We start from the raw sequence: 17,626 nt of genomic DNA on the forward strand, positions 1-17,626 counted from the left end.
TCTCTGTGATTGGATAAACCATGACACGCCCATCTGAGTTTTTCTTCCGGGTTATCATGGCGTGTTGCTGAACAACATGTGAGTTTTGATATCCTCAAGCCGGAGATTTAATGTAAGAAAACGTTTCATTATAAGTTCCAAAAGCAACAATTTAATGTGTTTAGAACACTTTTAAGTTTGTCTCTATTTGAAAAGGCTCTTGCCTGCTTTGTGTTTAACCGGAATGCTAAAATACGACACAGTTATCGTTAGCTCGTCTTGTCTCGTGCATATGTGCAGCAGTATTTTAACTGAACCTAATGGACTTGGTTATATTTTTCAAACTAACTGGTGTTAAATAGGAAGGTTGTCGTTGTCACTGTGCACAGGATTGCTGGATACAAACTGTATATATATATATATATATATATATATATATATATGTATTATTATGTTGGGTATCTGTGAATCATAAAGAAGTCAGTGTGTTCTAGACCTACTAAAGTAAAGTATCTTGAGAGATACATTTGTTATGATTTGGCAATATATATTGAACTGAATTAATATAGTTGCATGTGGTGATTCAACAACAATGTCTGATTGAAGAGTCAAGCTACTGTCTGTGGTTCTCGTGCTGTGTTTGTGCATATGCATAGGTTTATGCATCTGTAACACAAGAATGTAAAGTTAATAGTAACCAAGTCTCAAATGTAAAAACACACCATGGAGTTACACGAAATTCAAACTGTGTTCAAGTCTCGACCTAAACTTTTGTATCATCCGCAGAATATAGGTTAATTTGAGATGATCTGTTTATTGACAATGTCTTTAATTTTCTTAGACATTTGAAACAAAAGGAAACATGGCATCAATGGAGGAGGACTTCCCCAGAGGAGGGACAGCAAAGAAGCCTACCGAGAGTAAAATCACGGTGCAGAGGACAGAAGTGGACAACTTGTTCCAGGTAGAGTTCCACTCTTTTCTATCTATCTGTCCATACTACTATGAAAATACTTAACTTTATCTGGAACAATCACTGAGGTCTAAAATACTTAACTGAAATGTTAGTTTAATGACTACCCCAGGAAAGAGGATTAGCACACTATCAGGCAATACATTTTTCTAAAAACATCAGTGCATTACTTACGAGGAAGTGGTTCTTTCATATCATATTCCTTTAGTTTCGCGTACACACACACAAACACTCACTCACTCACACTCTCTCTCTCTCTCACACACTCTCTCTCTCTCTCTCCCTCTCCATTGTTAACAATAGATTGCTTTTCTCTTGCAGTCAAACGAACAAGTAGAAACTAAGAAAAGAAAGGGTGCAAGCAAAGATAACGCCATAAAGGTCAAGAAGCCAAAGACGGGCAAACGGGATGGTCTGACACTGAATGAGGCAGCCAAGTGTTTGGAAATTCTACACATCAAGGTAAAACGCACGATGTTTAGTGTTACATCACTGTGTATTAAAAGTGCATTCAGCACAGTATCTGACTGGGTATATTGTGTATGTTTTCTGCATTCCTCAGAATCTGAAGGAGGGTATCCTGATGCTGGGCTGTGTAAAGGAGGTCGCAGACTTTGAGGTGACAGTCAGCCTGCCCTGTGGTCTGCAAGGCTTCCTCAGCATCAAGAACATCTGTGACTCATACACCAAGCTACTGAGCGAGCAACTGAATTCAGCTGATACAGAGGTAGGCCGCAGAATGATGATTTAATGTATACCTAAGTGCTAAAGGCTTGTTATAGTGGGTCATGTCATCAGTGATCAGATTCCAAACTGTCTGTATGATCATTTTCTGATTTGCTGATAAATCTGTGTTCAGTTTTTTTTTTGTCACTATCTTTGTGTTGTTGTGAGCTCTTTCTTGTTAGTTTTGTTGGAACTGTGGAGTCTAGAATCAGGTAGTAACTTATGCTGCTGGTGCAGAGAAGTCAGAGAGAATCTAGCACAATATTAAATAGCCAAGCTAAACCAGAATTTTTATAAATTCGATTGCCTGAGATTTGGAGAAATGGCAGCAAAACTACGCCGAACAATACACTGAATACTGATCAATATCATATCTCCGGATAGTTTATTTTAAGATATTTAATATCTAAGAGGTGTATCTTTTGTCATTTTGATTCACAGGATATCTGCTCTCTGCCACACCTCTTCTACCCTGGCATGGTGTTCAGGTGTGTGGTTGCCAAGTTGGATATAGCCAAAGGAGGCTCTCTAAGCATCCAGTTGTCAATCGATCCAAAATTGGTCAACAAGGCTCTCACCTCAAGCTCTCTGAAAGCCGGCATGGTGAGTCATTAATGATCTTCAGTTAAAAAACAAAACAAAACAAACAACAACCAAAATATATATATATATATATATATATATATATATATATATATATATATATATATATATATATATATATATATATATATATATATATCAACATGTTAATATTCAGCTTGTCTTTTTTTCGTTATCCAACAATTTATTGTAATGTTATTTTTTGACAACTCAGGTCTTGAGTGGATGTGTAGACAGTGTGGAGGATCATGGCTACATAGTTGATATTGGCATCAATGGAACCAAAGCCTTCCTTCCCAAGACAACAGTAAAAGACAAACACAACAACCCAGAAGGTATGACAGAGTGCTTTAGATTGCCTGTTGTTTACTGGGGGAAAAGTCTTAATCAATTGCATCCTCTTCTGATGCAGAGTAAGGTTTTGTTTCATCTGGACAGTGCCGTTGTTTCCCATGTTTTTAGCAAACACATTATTAAAGTAACAGATTTGGATAGAAGTGACAGTACATTTCAAAAGCATTTGTGTTTTCGCATGTGTCCAGAGCTGAAAGTGGGTCAGTATGTGACTTCTCAAGTGGAAAAAGTAAAGAACGACGGACGCGTGGCCTGCCTTTCTGTCAGCCCCCCGACCGTCCCCCAGGCTTGTGCTGAATCCGAGCAGGGCTGGAACCTCACTAACCTGCTGCCTGGGCTCCTGGTCAAAGCTAAGATCAAACAGGTAGAGACACCTTTTTATTTTGGCCTGTGAATGTCCTCATTTGTCCAGGTCATTGTTATCCTCAAAACAATTTCAGCCAAAAGCAACTGGACTTGGTTAGATTGCTGGACTTTTTATTTTGGTATTTAGTACATCTTCTGTCCAAGGATAAGGGAAAATGCTGTAGCAAAAGTTTTATTTTATCCAGTGAACGATCTTGTCTTGCCCGCACAGTCACTATCACATCTTCAGTGGTAGCTATATTTCATTTGAGTAAAATCTACACGTTTGTATTGCAGGTGACCAAAAATGGTCTGTTCCTGGACTTCCTGTCCTCCTTTAGTGGTCAGGTGGACTTTCTCCACATGGAGCCAGAACAAAGATCCAGCTACACTGAGGGAACTGAGGTAAAAACTGACCTGACACATGGATCCTGCTGCCCCATACAACACTTCCCTTTGTGTGTCTGCTATTGTTTTCAGCTTTCTGATCTGGGCACTTTAACAGATAATCTGGATTTCAATGCATATCAAATCAATCTTAATGTTACCAGTAAATGAACTTGAATATTAACCCAGTTTTGCATCAATCCACCCAGGTGCAAGCTTGCGTGCTGTATGTGGAGCCATCCACCCGCCTGGTGGGCCTGAGCCTGCGCAGCTTCCTCATTCAGCCCGGAGCCAGAATTGAGCCCTTGCCTGCTGGAGATGACCGCATTGGTGAGGTGGTAAAGAACTGCAAGATGACCAAGATGCACCACAAGTCTGGAGCAATGTTGGAACTGCCAGACAAAACTTTGGCCTTTGTACATGTGAGTTGAGATGATGTTTGAAAGGTCCAATATTGTTAAAAGAAAGATTTCCATGTCTTTTTTATTATAATGCAGGTCAAGGTGTTGTATAAATATTTTCAAAGTATAAATATCCTCAAACTACAGAGAAATGCACACAGCCCGTATTCAGAAACTGTGTCTTTAAACGAGCCTTCAGAACATCTGTATGGTTAAGATGTCATATAACTAAAATATATATATATATAGGTAGAAAGTGCTTCTACAGTGAAGTGACAGTCAGGCTGGGCTTTTTTGGAGGTCTTAAAGAGACAGGCGCAAAAATGGAGTGTTTCAGACAGAGGGGGAATACAGTTAAATGAATGAACTACTACTGTAAATGATGAGAAAAATGATGCATGTTTTGAACATTAAAGCATGTAAACATGTTCTAGTAGAAAACAAAACTTAGAAACCTAAAAATGTGCATAATATGCCCCCTATTATTAACCTACTTTGGCTGTTAAAAGAGCTGCGTGCAGAATTTAGTGCCATCTAGCAGCAAGTTTGCCGATTGCAACAAAGGGAATATGCTCTCCCTCCCCCTCCCTTTTCCAAACATGTAATATAACCTACAGTGGCCTTCAGGTAGCATAAAACACGAAAGGCCCTCTTTAGAGCCAGTATTTGGTTTGTCCATTGTGGGAACCTGTAAAAACCTGGGGGTACAACACGCCCTGCTCCATGGCAGAGGACTTTCTCCCTTTTTGAGATATGAATAGTTAATTCTGAGCTAATTACAACACACAGGCCCTATGTTTCAGGTGATTATACAGCAATGAAAACAAAGTTATGACTATTGTATTCCATTTCTGCCAAGAGATCCCCATAAATCCTATACCCTGCTCATTTTAAGACAAATAAATGCTCTCTGTAAACATTCTACTGACTAAGCATTAGGATAACAACTTAAATGTATCCTTCTTGACAGAGGAACCACCTGAAGGAGCCCAGTGAGCCAGCCAATGAAAACAGAGTGCTGGCCATGACTAAGCACACCTGCAGGATCCTGGACTTCAGCGCCATGGACCAAATTCATTTTGCTAGTCTGCGAAAGTATGTGCCCCCTCATTTATGTGTCTTATTTCAGAGTGAGTGTGGACTTGACAATTCTAACGTGATGTAATGTATACAACCTTCTTTTGTCTCAATTTCAGGAGTGTCATTCTCAAGCGTTTTTATAGATATCATGATCTTCAGGCTGGTCAGGTTGTAGAGGTAAGAACAATACCTCACCACCTATCCGAGAACCCTGTCACACACAGGACTTGGATCGGGTTTTATAAAGAATATATGACATCAGTAAATTAGGCCTTGTTTTTTAAAAATAGTTTAGGTCTAGTTTAGATTATTTATCAGTAATGTATGTGCACAAAGGGTATACCCAACACCAAAAATGTATATAGTTAAATCTGCAGGTTTTCAGGTATGTCATTTATTTATGTTTATTTGACATGGAAAACAGCATGCACTGTATATTACACATACAACAGGCATCATTAAATACTTTTCACTATGCACACAGTCACAGGATGCATGTCTACAGAGCACCTGTGGCTGTTTGACCTGTCTTCAATGGTTCATAGAATTGAATCCAAAAAAAAAGTTACGCTCCATTTTTGGTTTTCTGTTTTTTTAAGTATAATAGTTCTTCTTCCTCATTCTCTTCTCACTTTCTTTCTTCCCCGTGTCTCCCTCTAAGGGGACAGTGTCAGTTCTGCTGAAAAATGGCATGGTGGTGCACCTGTCTGACCACATCAAAGGCCTGGTTCCCCGGACACACCTGTCCGATATCCTCCTTAAGAACCCAGAGAAAAAGTACATCGAGGGCATGAAGGTCAAATGTCGGGTCAGTGCAGTTTATTTTTAAAGCCACTGAGAAGACCACATGAATAACATTTTCTTTCAGCTGTCTGGGAGATTTACAAATCCCCTTTCATATTTATTTTATTCCTCTGTGTTCGTGTGGGAATAATGTTCTTTCAGGTTCTGTCAGTCGATGCAGAGAATAAGAGGCTGTACCTGACCAGAAAGAAGGCCCTGGTCGATAGCTCCCTGCCATTGTTCCTCAGCTACCCCGATGCCCGTCCTGGCTGCGTGTCCCACGGTTTCATCGTGTGCATCAAAAACTTTGGCTGCATCGTTCGTTTCTACAACAGCGTCAAGGGTCTGGTGCCGCTCAAGGAGCTCAGCTCTGAACCCATCATCAGTCCTGAGGAGGTCTTCTATGTGGGCCAGGTGAGGAGATCAAACGGGATCATGTCTGGTTTGATTCTGATCCTTTTTTTAAAAATGTTTGGGAACCATTCTAATCGAGTCTTGTATCTGATAAGTTGTTTGTTTTATCTTCAATGTCCAGGTTTTAAAGGCTAAAGTTCTTCAGTGTGATCCCGATAAGGAGAAGATGATGCTGTCGTTTAAGGCTGCGATGGAGGGAGACATTGAGGAAGCTCCCAAGCCCCAGTTTGACTGTGAGGTGGGGAAGGTAAGTTAAAGACCTTATGCCTCTCTTGTTTTAAAAAATATATATATTTCATTTTGAATGATCAAATTTTGACCTCAACATGTCCGTTTGTGTGATGTAGAGGCTGGAGGCCAGGGTGCTGAAAAAGTCAGTCAATGCTCTTGAGGTGGCTATCCTCCCTGATGATATACGTGCCGTACTACCCACAATGCACCTTTCTGATCACATATCCAACTGCCCTTTGCTGTGGGAAAGCCTTCAGGAGGGAGACAACATCTCAAACCTCGTATGCTTGAGCAAGAACACACAGAATATTGTATCCTTTTTTAAAAAAAAATTGTAGATTGCAGGTTTGTATTTAACCGGTAAAGAATCTTGTTTGACGGAAATTCTACCTATCAATTGGTCGATGGGGAAAAGATTAGATAAATTAATTGTATACAGTGCATTGAGTGCACTCTACCTAGTAGCCTAGTGTGTTTTTTTTAATTATTATTATTTGCAATGGCAGCGCTGCACATTTAAACTGTGCTACAAGCGGCAGCAAAGTGACGAGACCTTGAGTGTTTTGTTTCTTTTCTCGGGTCATTGAGGGTTGAAACGTGTTCAACCGTGGGTAAAAAGCTGCTCTTGTCACTGTCACCCAGCTGTCCAATCACAGTGGAAGGGAGGCTCCTAAATACTATGAAGACCAACTGTCCCATCTGACATGTACAAGTGCAATGAATTACTGAATCTGTACAGTATTTAATATTTTACTGGCATGGAAGTTGTTTTCCTTAGCTGCTCTTCTGTTTAAGACACTCTCCAAGAAGCCAACAGTGAGGTGGTCACTGGAGGAAGGTGTGGTTGCCAAGGACTTCTCCGAAATCACTGTTGGAATGCAGCTGATTGGCTGGATCAAGAACATCATGTCTTATGGCGTCTTTGTAGAGTTTCCATACGGCCTCGTTGGTCTTGCGCCCAAGTCTGTGAGTAAAGGGCTTTGCGTCACGTCGTCTAACCTGAAAATCTCTACCTCAAAGTCCATTTTCCCTACTTATACTAATAGCATTCTCTGCTTTGCTTTTCTTTTTAGGCCATGACCGTCAAGTTTATCAGCGATACGACAACTGCCTTCCAGCCAGGCCAGACTGTGATCGCTAAAGTGACCAATCTGGATGAGGAAAAACGTCGTTTCCTGGTCACGTTGAAGATTCCAGAGGTCATATCTCCAACGGGGGATGCCCAGACAAGACTCATTAATGGTTTGCAGGAGAGAAGAGCTGTGACTGAAATGTTAGCTACAAGAGGTAAGATTGCAGTGGTCTTGAATTCTTCATATTCTCAATCGGGCTCTTCAGTCTCTATTTTTCTACAGCGTCTCACCTCTTATTATCTCTGCCTTTCTTTACCCTCAGAGAACAGCGAGCTTCGCCAGCAGCTGGCTGCTCTGTCTGTTGGCCAGAAGCTGAAGCTGACTGTAGATACTGTGAAGGAAAGTGGAGCCACCTTTAAGTCTGATGATTTGGCTGGTGCTACTGTACTGGCCACCAAGCACCACTTCATGGGTATGTCTATAACTAGGAGCATTTAAAATCTGGTAGAAATGTTTAAATGTTTAACTACTCTATAGTCTTTACCATCACAATCATTCCTTGCAATGTCTTGACATGTTTAATAGAAACAGACTGGTATCAGGTTTAATGATATGATTGCATTAATCAAAATAATGTAGTAAAGGATGGTACTGCAGTATTGAACACCAACATTGCTTATTGATAAACCATAATAATAGATACATTTTATATAGCATGTTTCTCAGTACTTAAAGACGCTTCACACAAAAAATAAAATAGACAATCAAACAGGAAGCCCGTTAAACCTTGGTGAGTAGTTTGATGCATTTCAAACCTTTGTTAAAGAGCGAGGACAGGAAATTGCAGTTCATGGTTGGTGTCTTAAAGGTGTACTTTAGTACTTAAAGGTTCAGTAGGTAACTTTTACAAAAATAACATTTTGTCATATTTGCTCAAATAGCTTCCTCCTTGTGCTCCTAATGGCAGTCTCTTTCACAGTGTCAATGACTGCTTGTGAACTTCAATCAAACTTTGAAACTTGGCGGCGCTGATCAAATGTAAATCAAGATTCTGTCACTGCACTGCCTATTTCTCGGATAAAGTGTTTTCAGGAACATGTTTTAGTGTACCATTGAGCTGTAAATTGGGAAAGTTGTGACCCGGCCACAATGTTGAAAACAGTAGGGTCAAAACCAATCACCAGCCAACCGGACCAAGCTTTCTCATTTTACAGCCAACAGTACACTAAAATATGTAAGTGAGAAATAGGCAATATGATAACATTCTTGATCAGCCATGCTGCGTTTCACACTTTGAGCTGAGTTCATGAGCAGTCATTAACATTGCATCAGAGGTCGCCCAGCTTTGATTAGAAGTTGGAATCTTGCTGATGCCATTAGGAGCACCAGGTGGAGGCAGAGAAACACGATTTTTTTTTACACAGACTATCGGCCTCACGTACTACTTTCAGGATATAGTGACAGTTTGACCAAATATTACGAGTTACCTGCTGATCCTTTTAGCATTGGACTTCCATGAATTTTGGGGTTTTGCAAGAGGCAGAAAAAGAGAGTGGTCAGAACTGAAGTCCAAAAACACTGGAGCCTACATTACCCATAACTCATAAGCATCTTTCATTAGACTTTTCTAGATTGCTGTATGCCTGCGTCATGTGATGTTACTTGAGTCATTTTCCCAGACTTTATAGAGCTTTCAGCAGAGTCACAGAGGACATAATATAACTGTTATAACTGTAAAATTGGTGGAGTGCCCCCCTAAACCTAAACTATGGGGCGTCCCATGACTTAAACTCGATGTTCCCTGTAGTGTATTGTTTTATTTTCATCTGTGACTGGACAGTTCATTTAGCTTTTCACTTATCACACCCCTTATAGAGACTACCTTTCTTTCAACTTTCACTTATTTCATTATTACATTTTGGCATAATATTCCTTTTTATATATATTTTTAAATAATCACTTAATGTAAGTGATTATAATTTTCTGTTGGCTGTGCCGTTTCCAGGTGTTAATTTGACCTCAGGACAGAAAGCTACTGCAGTAGTCCTCCACGTCGACATCCCGTCCACATGTGTCCATGTGTCTGTCCTTTTCAAGCTGGTGGCGAAGAAGAAATCTGTAAGTATTACTTTCTTAATGCCATTTTGTAGTTTCAAAACAATGACTGATGTGTGACTTTTTCTATCCTGGGGAAAGTTGTACTGAACACTCTTTTCCCAACACTGCTTTCTGTGGAGCAGCCTGATATCAAAAATGATTTCACGCAAATGTAGATGGTATATATTAAGGTATTAAAGTAAGGGCCCTCATGAATAGTCAGATTATAATAATTTCAGGTAGTTATTGACCCTTTGTTATGTGTGTTTTTATTTGTGTTTACAGTTAACTGAAGGGACAAAGTACACAGCCATGGTGCAGCATATCGACAAAGACTTTGCTGTCATCTCTCTGGGTGACACAGCACAGCTGACTGTGATCCAAACCAGCAGCCACCTGAATGAGATATTTCTCTCCGAGTCTGAGAAGCTGAAGGCGGGAATGAGTTTGGCCGTCGAGGTTATAGAACCCAGCTGTCAGGAGCTCCAGGGTCTCTCATTAGTGTCGTGGGAGCGCACAGCACCCAAACGAGAGCGCAAGGCCTCTGAAAACCAGGCGAGCTCTAACGGTCACTGCTTCGGTAAAATTGTGCAGGGTACTGTGCGGACAGTGAAGCCCACCTCCATTCAAGTCAGACTAGAGGATGGAAGCACGGGCAGCGTGCACGTGTCTGAGGTGGTGGAGATTGCAGAAGTGCGTCAGGGATCCTTCCCCACGTCATCGATTAAAGTGGGCAGCACGGTCACCGCCAGGGTCATCGGAGGACGAGAGGCCTCGAGTCACAGGTAAAAACTCTCATGATACATGCTGGAATAGTTATTTCTTATTGAAAGTTCTACTTTTGTCATGTTTTCTTATTATATTCTTAATTGTAAAAATGTCAAAGAGTAATGTGATGATTATCTGATGGATTGTATTAGATTGAAATTAATCTCAGCCGTCTCATTTCAGATTCTTACCTTTCTCCCATCCCAAATTTACATTCACCATTCCTGAGCTCACACTCATACCCAGGTAAGCATATAGTACAGTTCATTGTACATTGTAATTATCATGATATACAGCATGATAACATCGATATATTATCCTGAAGTCAATTTTCAGTGTTTTCAATATCAATCCAGTCATTGTGACATTTATTTTTATAAAATATTATACAGAAATTAAAGACGCCATATCGTAAAAAGTGAGATTCTCACGTCTTCCATGAAATACAAAGTCTGTATACAGAAAATGTGCTTTTAAACGAGGTGTCAGGACTTGTGATGTCACAACTATACTATAACAGCACTGCAGCGACACTTTCTACTTGTACTGTATACAGTCATTCCCCAGCTGCAATGATGTGATTGTTAAGACAGAGGATTTCAGACAGAGGGTGAATACAGGTATATTCAGGCAGACAGAGTGAGAAAAATGTGTTTCTCTGAAAATACTAAAGCATGTAAACAAGTTCTAGTGGAATCCCAAAATACAAGTATGAACCTGAAAATATGAGACCTTTAAAAATACTTTACGATATTGTGAACCTGTGCTGGTGTTATGACTCTTCATATTTTATGTAAGGATGTTTATTTGTATCTGTTCTAATCCCACTCCTGTCAATTTCTTATTTTGTTTCTGTGTCTTTTTCTCTCTGCAGCAAACTAGCAAAGTGTCCAGAGATCAATGCAGTTGCAGCAAAAGAAAAACTAAACAGCTATAAGGTCGGGGAAGATGTGACATGCTTTGTATCAAAGGTAAGTTCTGGAAATGCTTCATTTCTTCCCCGTAGTTTCTCCAAAATGTACTTAAGTTTAAAACTTTAAGAAGAGCAAAACTGCAGTCGTGTCCATGCTTCTGCCCCCGCAGTTCAATCCGGAGAGGAAGTCTTTGGAGGTCACCACAAGTCCTTGTGTTTCTGGGACAGTTGAACTGCTCGCCATGATCACCGATCCAAAAGTAAGTTTAAAATAGTTCATATTTGTTGGAAGAGCACGTGTCGGATAATTTTAAACAGCCTAAGGTTGTTATGGCTTAAGAGAAAATGAGAAAAGAGGAGATAAACCTTGACTTCAAACCGTTGTGATTGTCTAAATTCCTCTTATTTTCAGGATGCTTCACACCCAGAAAAACTGTACAAGCTGGGCCAAGCAGTCAGTGCCAAAGTTGTAGAAGTGACCACCAAACCTCAACGCTTTGTGCTGTCCCTCACAGGTAGAAGCTGAGACTATTTTCGTTGTTTTCTTCTTTTTATCGTCTCATTTTACGTGTTGTTTCTTATTGTTGGCTGTACTGCTTTTGTTATCTGTCGTTTCACTTTGTTTATCAAATGCAAAGAGACAAACAGCACTTCATTTGATTCCAAGCTTCTTTTCTTTTCCAGGTGTCCATAAACTGGAGAAAGGCAGTGTTACTTTGGGGATGGTGACTAATACTCTGCCACAAGTCGGTCTCCTGGTCAAACTTCCCTTTGGCGGCACAGGAACTGTTGCTGTCACTGACCTGGCTGATGCCTACAAGCCAAACCCTCTGGACGGGTACAGCAAGGACCAGCTGCTCAGGTCAGTGGATGCAGCAGCGATTTATTGCACATGGTCTGGACACAGTTAGACATGGTGTATGAAGAGCGTATTATTTCAGTTACAAACTCAACAGTATGTTTTCTGTGCAAACCTAAAAGAAACAAACTTTTTTACTGCAAAACAAAAAATGTTGGAATTATTCAAGCCTCTTTGTCATGATTGTCAACATAGATTTTCCACTTTGTTAGGACACAATATCAACATCAGCAGCTCCAATTTAAACATTTTGGTGCCACAATCAGACTTCCATTTTGATGATCTAAAGGTGTAGAGTCAATATTTTTTGCCTTCTTCTTTGCCTCAGGTTTTTCCTTCTTGGGGACGAAAATGGCAAGTGGCAGCTGTCTCTACGTCCATCAAGGTAACAAGCGATTTTTCTGTTGGATTTGTGAGTTTTTGTCACAAATGCAAGCACGTGTCTTACACTACTGCAACATGTTTTTGCTTGTATCTTGGCTCATCCAGGCTGAACCCACAGAAGGTCAAGCCAGCGAAGGACCAAGAAGTGTTGTCCATAGACGAACTAAAGGCAGGCCAGATCATCAGAGGCTATGTCAAGTCTGTGGGAGAGCAGGGGGTTTTCATCAGGTAACTGAGAAATGCATTCATACATGCTTTTAACTATATTTGGCATCCGACTGTACATTCATATTTAAACTCAACAGAAACATATGAACTTCTTAAATGCCCCATATATCCCTTGGAAATGTCGTTATTTTAGCGATTATCGTTTGTCTACCAGGTTGTCAAGAAGCATTACTGGAAGAGCTGAGCTTCAGCAGTCCACTAAGTACTTTGTCAACAACCATGAGGTCCTCTCTAAGCACCTGACTCCCAACACCCTGCTCACTACCAAGATCCTCAGGTAAACACAGCACAGGCTTGTGGTCTTAGACTTAGTAATCATTACAGACACCAGAATGCTATTTGGACCAATGGGAAGAATCTAGTATGCTGATGGCATATCTTTACATGTTTTGTTCCATGCAGCTTCAGTTTAAAGCTATTTATAGAGTCAATGCTATCATCGGGTCATTTTCCGTCTGCAGCTCTTTCTTTTCTTGTCCTCAGTATTGACAACGAGGAGGAGTTGGTCCACCTCTCTCTGCTCCCAGAAGACACCGGGAAGCCGGACGTCCTTCCAGAGTCTCTCGGTCTGCCACTGCGTCTGATCGGAGAGGAGAAGAAGGCACATGACACTAAGAAAAAGATGAAACGCCCAGTGTCTGAGAGCGAACAGGTAACATACAGCCTCAAGGGGTTTTTATATAGAAAATGCGTCACATTTGCGACTAGTTAAAGGCTGCAATTATGTCGTCCTGGCAATGTGGAACTGAGGCATAATGTTCCTGCTTTCTTTGATATGCATGAAAGTGACTTGAAGCACAAAGTTGGGCACACAGTGATATACAACATATGCGTCTGAAAAAGTTAGCCCCATGATCTGATGGACAACTTTCTCTGCAGTGATGGTCAGCATCTCATGGATTTCACAGGCTTTCCAGTTTCTCATCAGGATGGTCGATATTTTGCTGTCTCTTGTTCCTGTGATCAGCTGTTTCCTGATTTAAAACTCCCCGCTGTGGTTCGCACAACATTTCATTGTTGTCATTGACACCTCCGCCCAAGTCACGTCTGTGCAGCCAAGCCGCATCAACTCTATTTACATGGAAATCGAGCCACCAATAAGTGTCCAAACCATCAAATTGGGGTGCTAAATCAGGCCGGCAAAATGCTGCTGTCTGTCTGAATGCACAGACCATGCCGCAAAGAAGGCATCCAAATTGCTGTCTTACTGTCCAGTGTAAAAACAACTTCAGTTTCTTCTCACATTAGAAGTTACTCCAAGTAGTTGTTAACTTATTATGAAGCAGTCCCAATTCAATACTGATGCCTCTATATGACCTACATGAGCAAACAACACCATCTGGCATTTCTATGTTGTATTTATAATGCCTGCCACCAGGTCCAGACCAGAACTAGGTGGGGCAGACTTTCAGACCCTCCTATAGTAAAATGAGAGGTTTTCTAAAGGTAGTCTGGCAGCAGCAGATCTCTACAATGACAATGAAGCAGTGGTTCTCATGGAAACGCTGCTGCTTTTTTTTCACAGGGGCCAACACAATAGACACAAAACAAAAAGTTACTTGTTGTAATTTTAAATTGTGAACACAGTGACTCACTTCTCAGCCTTTTAAGTGTGCTGGGCTCCTGAAGGTGACCTCAATACAGGAAAACCACTTCCACATACAGTATACTGTAGATCAATGCCATCTTCAGTCATCCCTCATTCATTATCCTTTCATTTGCTGATAAATGATGAATTGATCTTTGACTCAGGTTAAAACTATGCATACTCTGCAACTTTAATTGCAGCCAGATGGTCCCTGGAGCACTTATGTGTGTGTACTTGTTGCATCCTTGATGGCATTCTTTACTGTGGTTTAATTTAACAGAAAGAAGCAGAGTCCCAGGTCCCGAAGAAGAAAAAAAAGAAAACAAAGAAAGCAAAGGCTGACGACAGTGACAGTGGAGTGGAGGTGTACTTCAGAGAAGAAGAGGAAGAGGAGAAAGAGGAAGAAGAACCCAAACCTGACTCTGTAAAAGTAAGCAAACACAGTTTGTTTTTTTTGCCTAGACAAATCTCCATAGATTTGGTACAGTATTATTATCGAGAACCTAAAAAATAAATGTCTCCACCCTCTCCCTGCAGGTGACTCACAGCTCAGCCAGTCCATCCAGACTGCAGGTGGCAGCAGGTTTCTCCTGGGACGTCGGACTGAGCTCCCTGAAGCCTGCCTGTGCAGCGCAGGAGGGGGACTCCAGTGATGGAGAGGACCAAGATGGAAGCAGCAAGGTGAGCTCACCACGAATATGCATGAATAATCCTAAAAAAATTTAAAATTTAAAATTATTCTAATCGATTATAAAAGTCTCTTTTTTTTTTAAATTTTGGACTTCTTCCTGTTTCCTTCTCTGTATCTAAACATTTTCTACTATCAAACTCACTGCTCATCGTCCTTCCGCTCTCCTCTACCAGCCCCAGAAGAAGTCTCGTCATGAGCTTGAGCAAGAGAAAAAAGCAGCAGAGAAGGCTCTGGTACAGCGGGAGACTGAGCTGATGGATCCAAGCCTGCGGCCCCAGGACGCGGCCGCCTTTGAGCGCCTGCTCCTCGCTTCACCCAACAGCTCACTGCTCTGGCTCCAGTACATGGCTCACCATCTACAGGCCACCCAGATAGAGCAGGCCCGCGCTGTGGCTGAGAGAGCCCTCAAAACGATCTCCTTCAGGTGATTTGAACTATACACAGATGTTTTTTTTTTACAGAGAAACGACAGCAGACCCATGCACACAAGTTTCACGCTAACAATAAAAATAAAACGTATAAATGTAGTGACTGGCTACTTTTAAAAAAAAAAATGTAATTTTTTTTTTTGACCTTAACCTTTGTATCTGTATATAATAATAGTATGTATTTGGGTGTGTTCTTATCAGAGGCTAAGGAGAGTTTTTACTTTTACACACATTGGTTTTGATTAATGAAGACAAATTCTAACAACGGGTACGACTTGTCCTGCGTGTGTCCAGGGAAGAGCAGGAGAAGCTGAATGTGTGGGTGGCCCTGCTGAACCTGGAGAACATGTACGGCACAGAGGAGAGTCTGAAAAAAGTGTTTGAGCGGGCGCTGCAGTTCTGCGAGCCCATGCCCGTGTACCAGCAGCTGGCTGACATCTACGCAAAGTCCAACAAGACCAAGGTACAATCTACTGAGTGTCTAAATACCATACTTGGTGTCTGTATGGACACCGGAAACCCTTGAAAACAACTCAGGAAGTGTGGTGTTTTCAAGGTTTGAAAAGTGCTTGGATTTTGAATAAAGTTATTGAAATGTTTTTTGCTATGATATAACAGTGAAAAGAAGATCTCCATACTCGAGAGACAGAAAACAACATTTTTACATGAAAAAATACTTTAGACAATTAACAGGTGATCAAATTTCTGTCTATCGATCAACTTATCGTTGCAAGTCTAAACAGGAAGTCTATTTACAAACATTAAACATTCGTGTCCTTTATTTTAATTAGTCATGAAACATAATTTTGGCATAGCACAATAACATTGAATTTAATGGAATGAAGTGCAATGTGCAATAATAAGTATACTGAATATTCTATATGTAATTTACCACAACTGTAAGGTTCTTGAAAAACATGAAAATACACCTTGAAATGCTTGAAAAGTGCTGGAATTTGACTTGAATTTGAAAGTGTGTTGGAACCCTGCATACTCACTTCTACTCCCTGCCACTTATGTCTGTATGTCTCTCTTCTGTTTATATCCAGGAGGCAGAGGGCCTGTATAAGACGATGGTGAAGCGTTTCCGTCAGAATAAGGCAGTGTGGCTGAGCTACGGGGTCTTCCTACTCCAACAGGGTCAGAGTGACACTGCCAGTGTTCTCCTGCAGAGGGCGCTGAAGAGTCTGCCATCCAAAGAAAGTAAGATGGCCTGCCCAAACACTCACATAATGTCACATAATGTCACAAAAGAGAGACAACTCTGAATGAAACCAGCGAGTTTTAATCCCTCTGACTGTATCCACTCCTATTCTGTACCTCTCAGCTGTACATCTCCACAGGTTTTTAACCTTTATTTTTGTCACGCCTCCTCTCAGGTGTGGATGTGATAGCCAAGTTCGCTCAGCTGGAATTCCGTTACGGCGATTCAGAGAAAGGTCGCACCATGTTTGACAAAGTCCTGACGAGCTACCCAAAACGTACAGACCTCTGGTCCGTCTTCATCGACCTCATGGTTAAACATGGATCACAGAAGGAAGTCAGGTGAGCAAAAGCTCTTATTTTGCTAACCATTTAGTGTCATTCCTTGAAGCTTTTCTGTTCCTACATAGGGAAACTTATTTAATATATGTAATCTAATCAGCCTTAATGGTTTACATAAGAAACAACTGACGCTAGGTGTGTAAGTGTGCAAGACCAGTCTTATGTTCAAACATAAAAAGTGCTTCAAGGTTTTTTCCAACTTCCTGTCTCCTGTAGGGCGCTCTTTGATCGTGTGATCCACCTCAGTGTTTCAGTGAAAAAGATCAAGTTCTTCTTCAAGCGTTACTTGGAGTACGAGAAGAAGCACGGCACCCCGCAGAGCATCCAGGCAGTCAAAGAGAAGGCCGTAGAGTTTGTGGAAGCTAAAGGCACCGATGCTGCCAACTAATGACCAAATACACACAATAATGCACACACTGTGTATGTGGACCCGGTGCGAGCTTCACACCTGTTCAGGAGCTGGATGTTCACATAGGTTCCTCTTCAAAATGATCAACTTCTTAACTTGTAAAGTAGCTTTTTTTACTGTTGTGAACCTCTGAACCTGAAAGTCAAACCTTTTGTAAAGTGGGTTGTAACAATCTGTAAATGTTAAAAACAAACTGGTATTTAACATTTCATTTTAGTCAACTTTGTACGTGAGGGAGCTATGAAGAGAATAATTAATGTTATGAATATGAGAAATACTGCATATTTGAATGGATTACTTACTTCACAAATGTGTGGGAGCATTTTCTATTAACCCAGCAGGACTTTCAATAAATCCAACACCATTA

The 17,626-nt window shown here is 40.9% G+C and overlaps 1 protein-coding gene across 2 annotated transcripts; it reads left to right on the forward strand.

The window, feature by feature from the left end:
• The first annotated feature begins 57 nt into the window (after nucleotides 1-57).
• pdcd11 (programmed cell death 11) lies at nucleotides 58-17,625 on the forward strand. Of its 2 annotated transcripts, none has more exons than XM_083925254.1 (36): nucleotides 58-112; nucleotides 821-943; nucleotides 1,274-1,414; nucleotides 1,515-1,679; nucleotides 2,120-2,281; nucleotides 2,496-2,616; nucleotides 2,824-2,999; nucleotides 3,278-3,385; nucleotides 3,577-3,789; nucleotides 4,739-4,863; nucleotides 4,965-5,025; nucleotides 5,510-5,656; nucleotides 5,794-6,045; nucleotides 6,167-6,292; nucleotides 6,393-6,587; nucleotides 7,072-7,242; nucleotides 7,350-7,563; nucleotides 7,672-7,821; nucleotides 9,355-9,467; nucleotides 9,732-10,231; nucleotides 10,398-10,460; nucleotides 11,089-11,185; nucleotides 11,298-11,387; nucleotides 11,540-11,642; nucleotides 11,812-11,989; nucleotides 12,315-12,371; nucleotides 12,476-12,598; nucleotides 12,753-12,875; nucleotides 13,082-13,250; nucleotides 14,467-14,616; nucleotides 14,724-14,867; nucleotides 15,051-15,301; nucleotides 15,600-15,768; nucleotides 16,355-16,508; nucleotides 16,685-16,850; nucleotides 17,067-17,625. In XM_083925254.1, exons 2-36 carry the CDS (start codon nucleotides 842-844, stop codon nucleotides 17,236-17,238), a joined length of 5,451 nt encoding a protein of 1,816 aa, XP_083781380.1. In that variant the 5' UTR covers nucleotides 58-112; nucleotides 821-841; the 3' UTR covers nucleotides 17,239-17,625. The 2 variants fall into 2 exon arrangements, with proteins under 2 accessions (XP_083781380.1, XP_083781379.1); XM_083925253.1 differs by having other exon boundaries at nucleotides 66-78.
• The last annotated feature ends 1 nt before the right edge of the window (nucleotide 17,626 follows it).

Source organism: Echiichthys vipera, assembly GCF_963691815.1.
Source record: "Echiichthys vipera genome assembly, chromosome: 2".
Lineage (NCBI taxonomy): Eukaryota > Metazoa > Chordata > Actinopteri > Perciformes > Trachinidae > Echiichthys > Echiichthys vipera.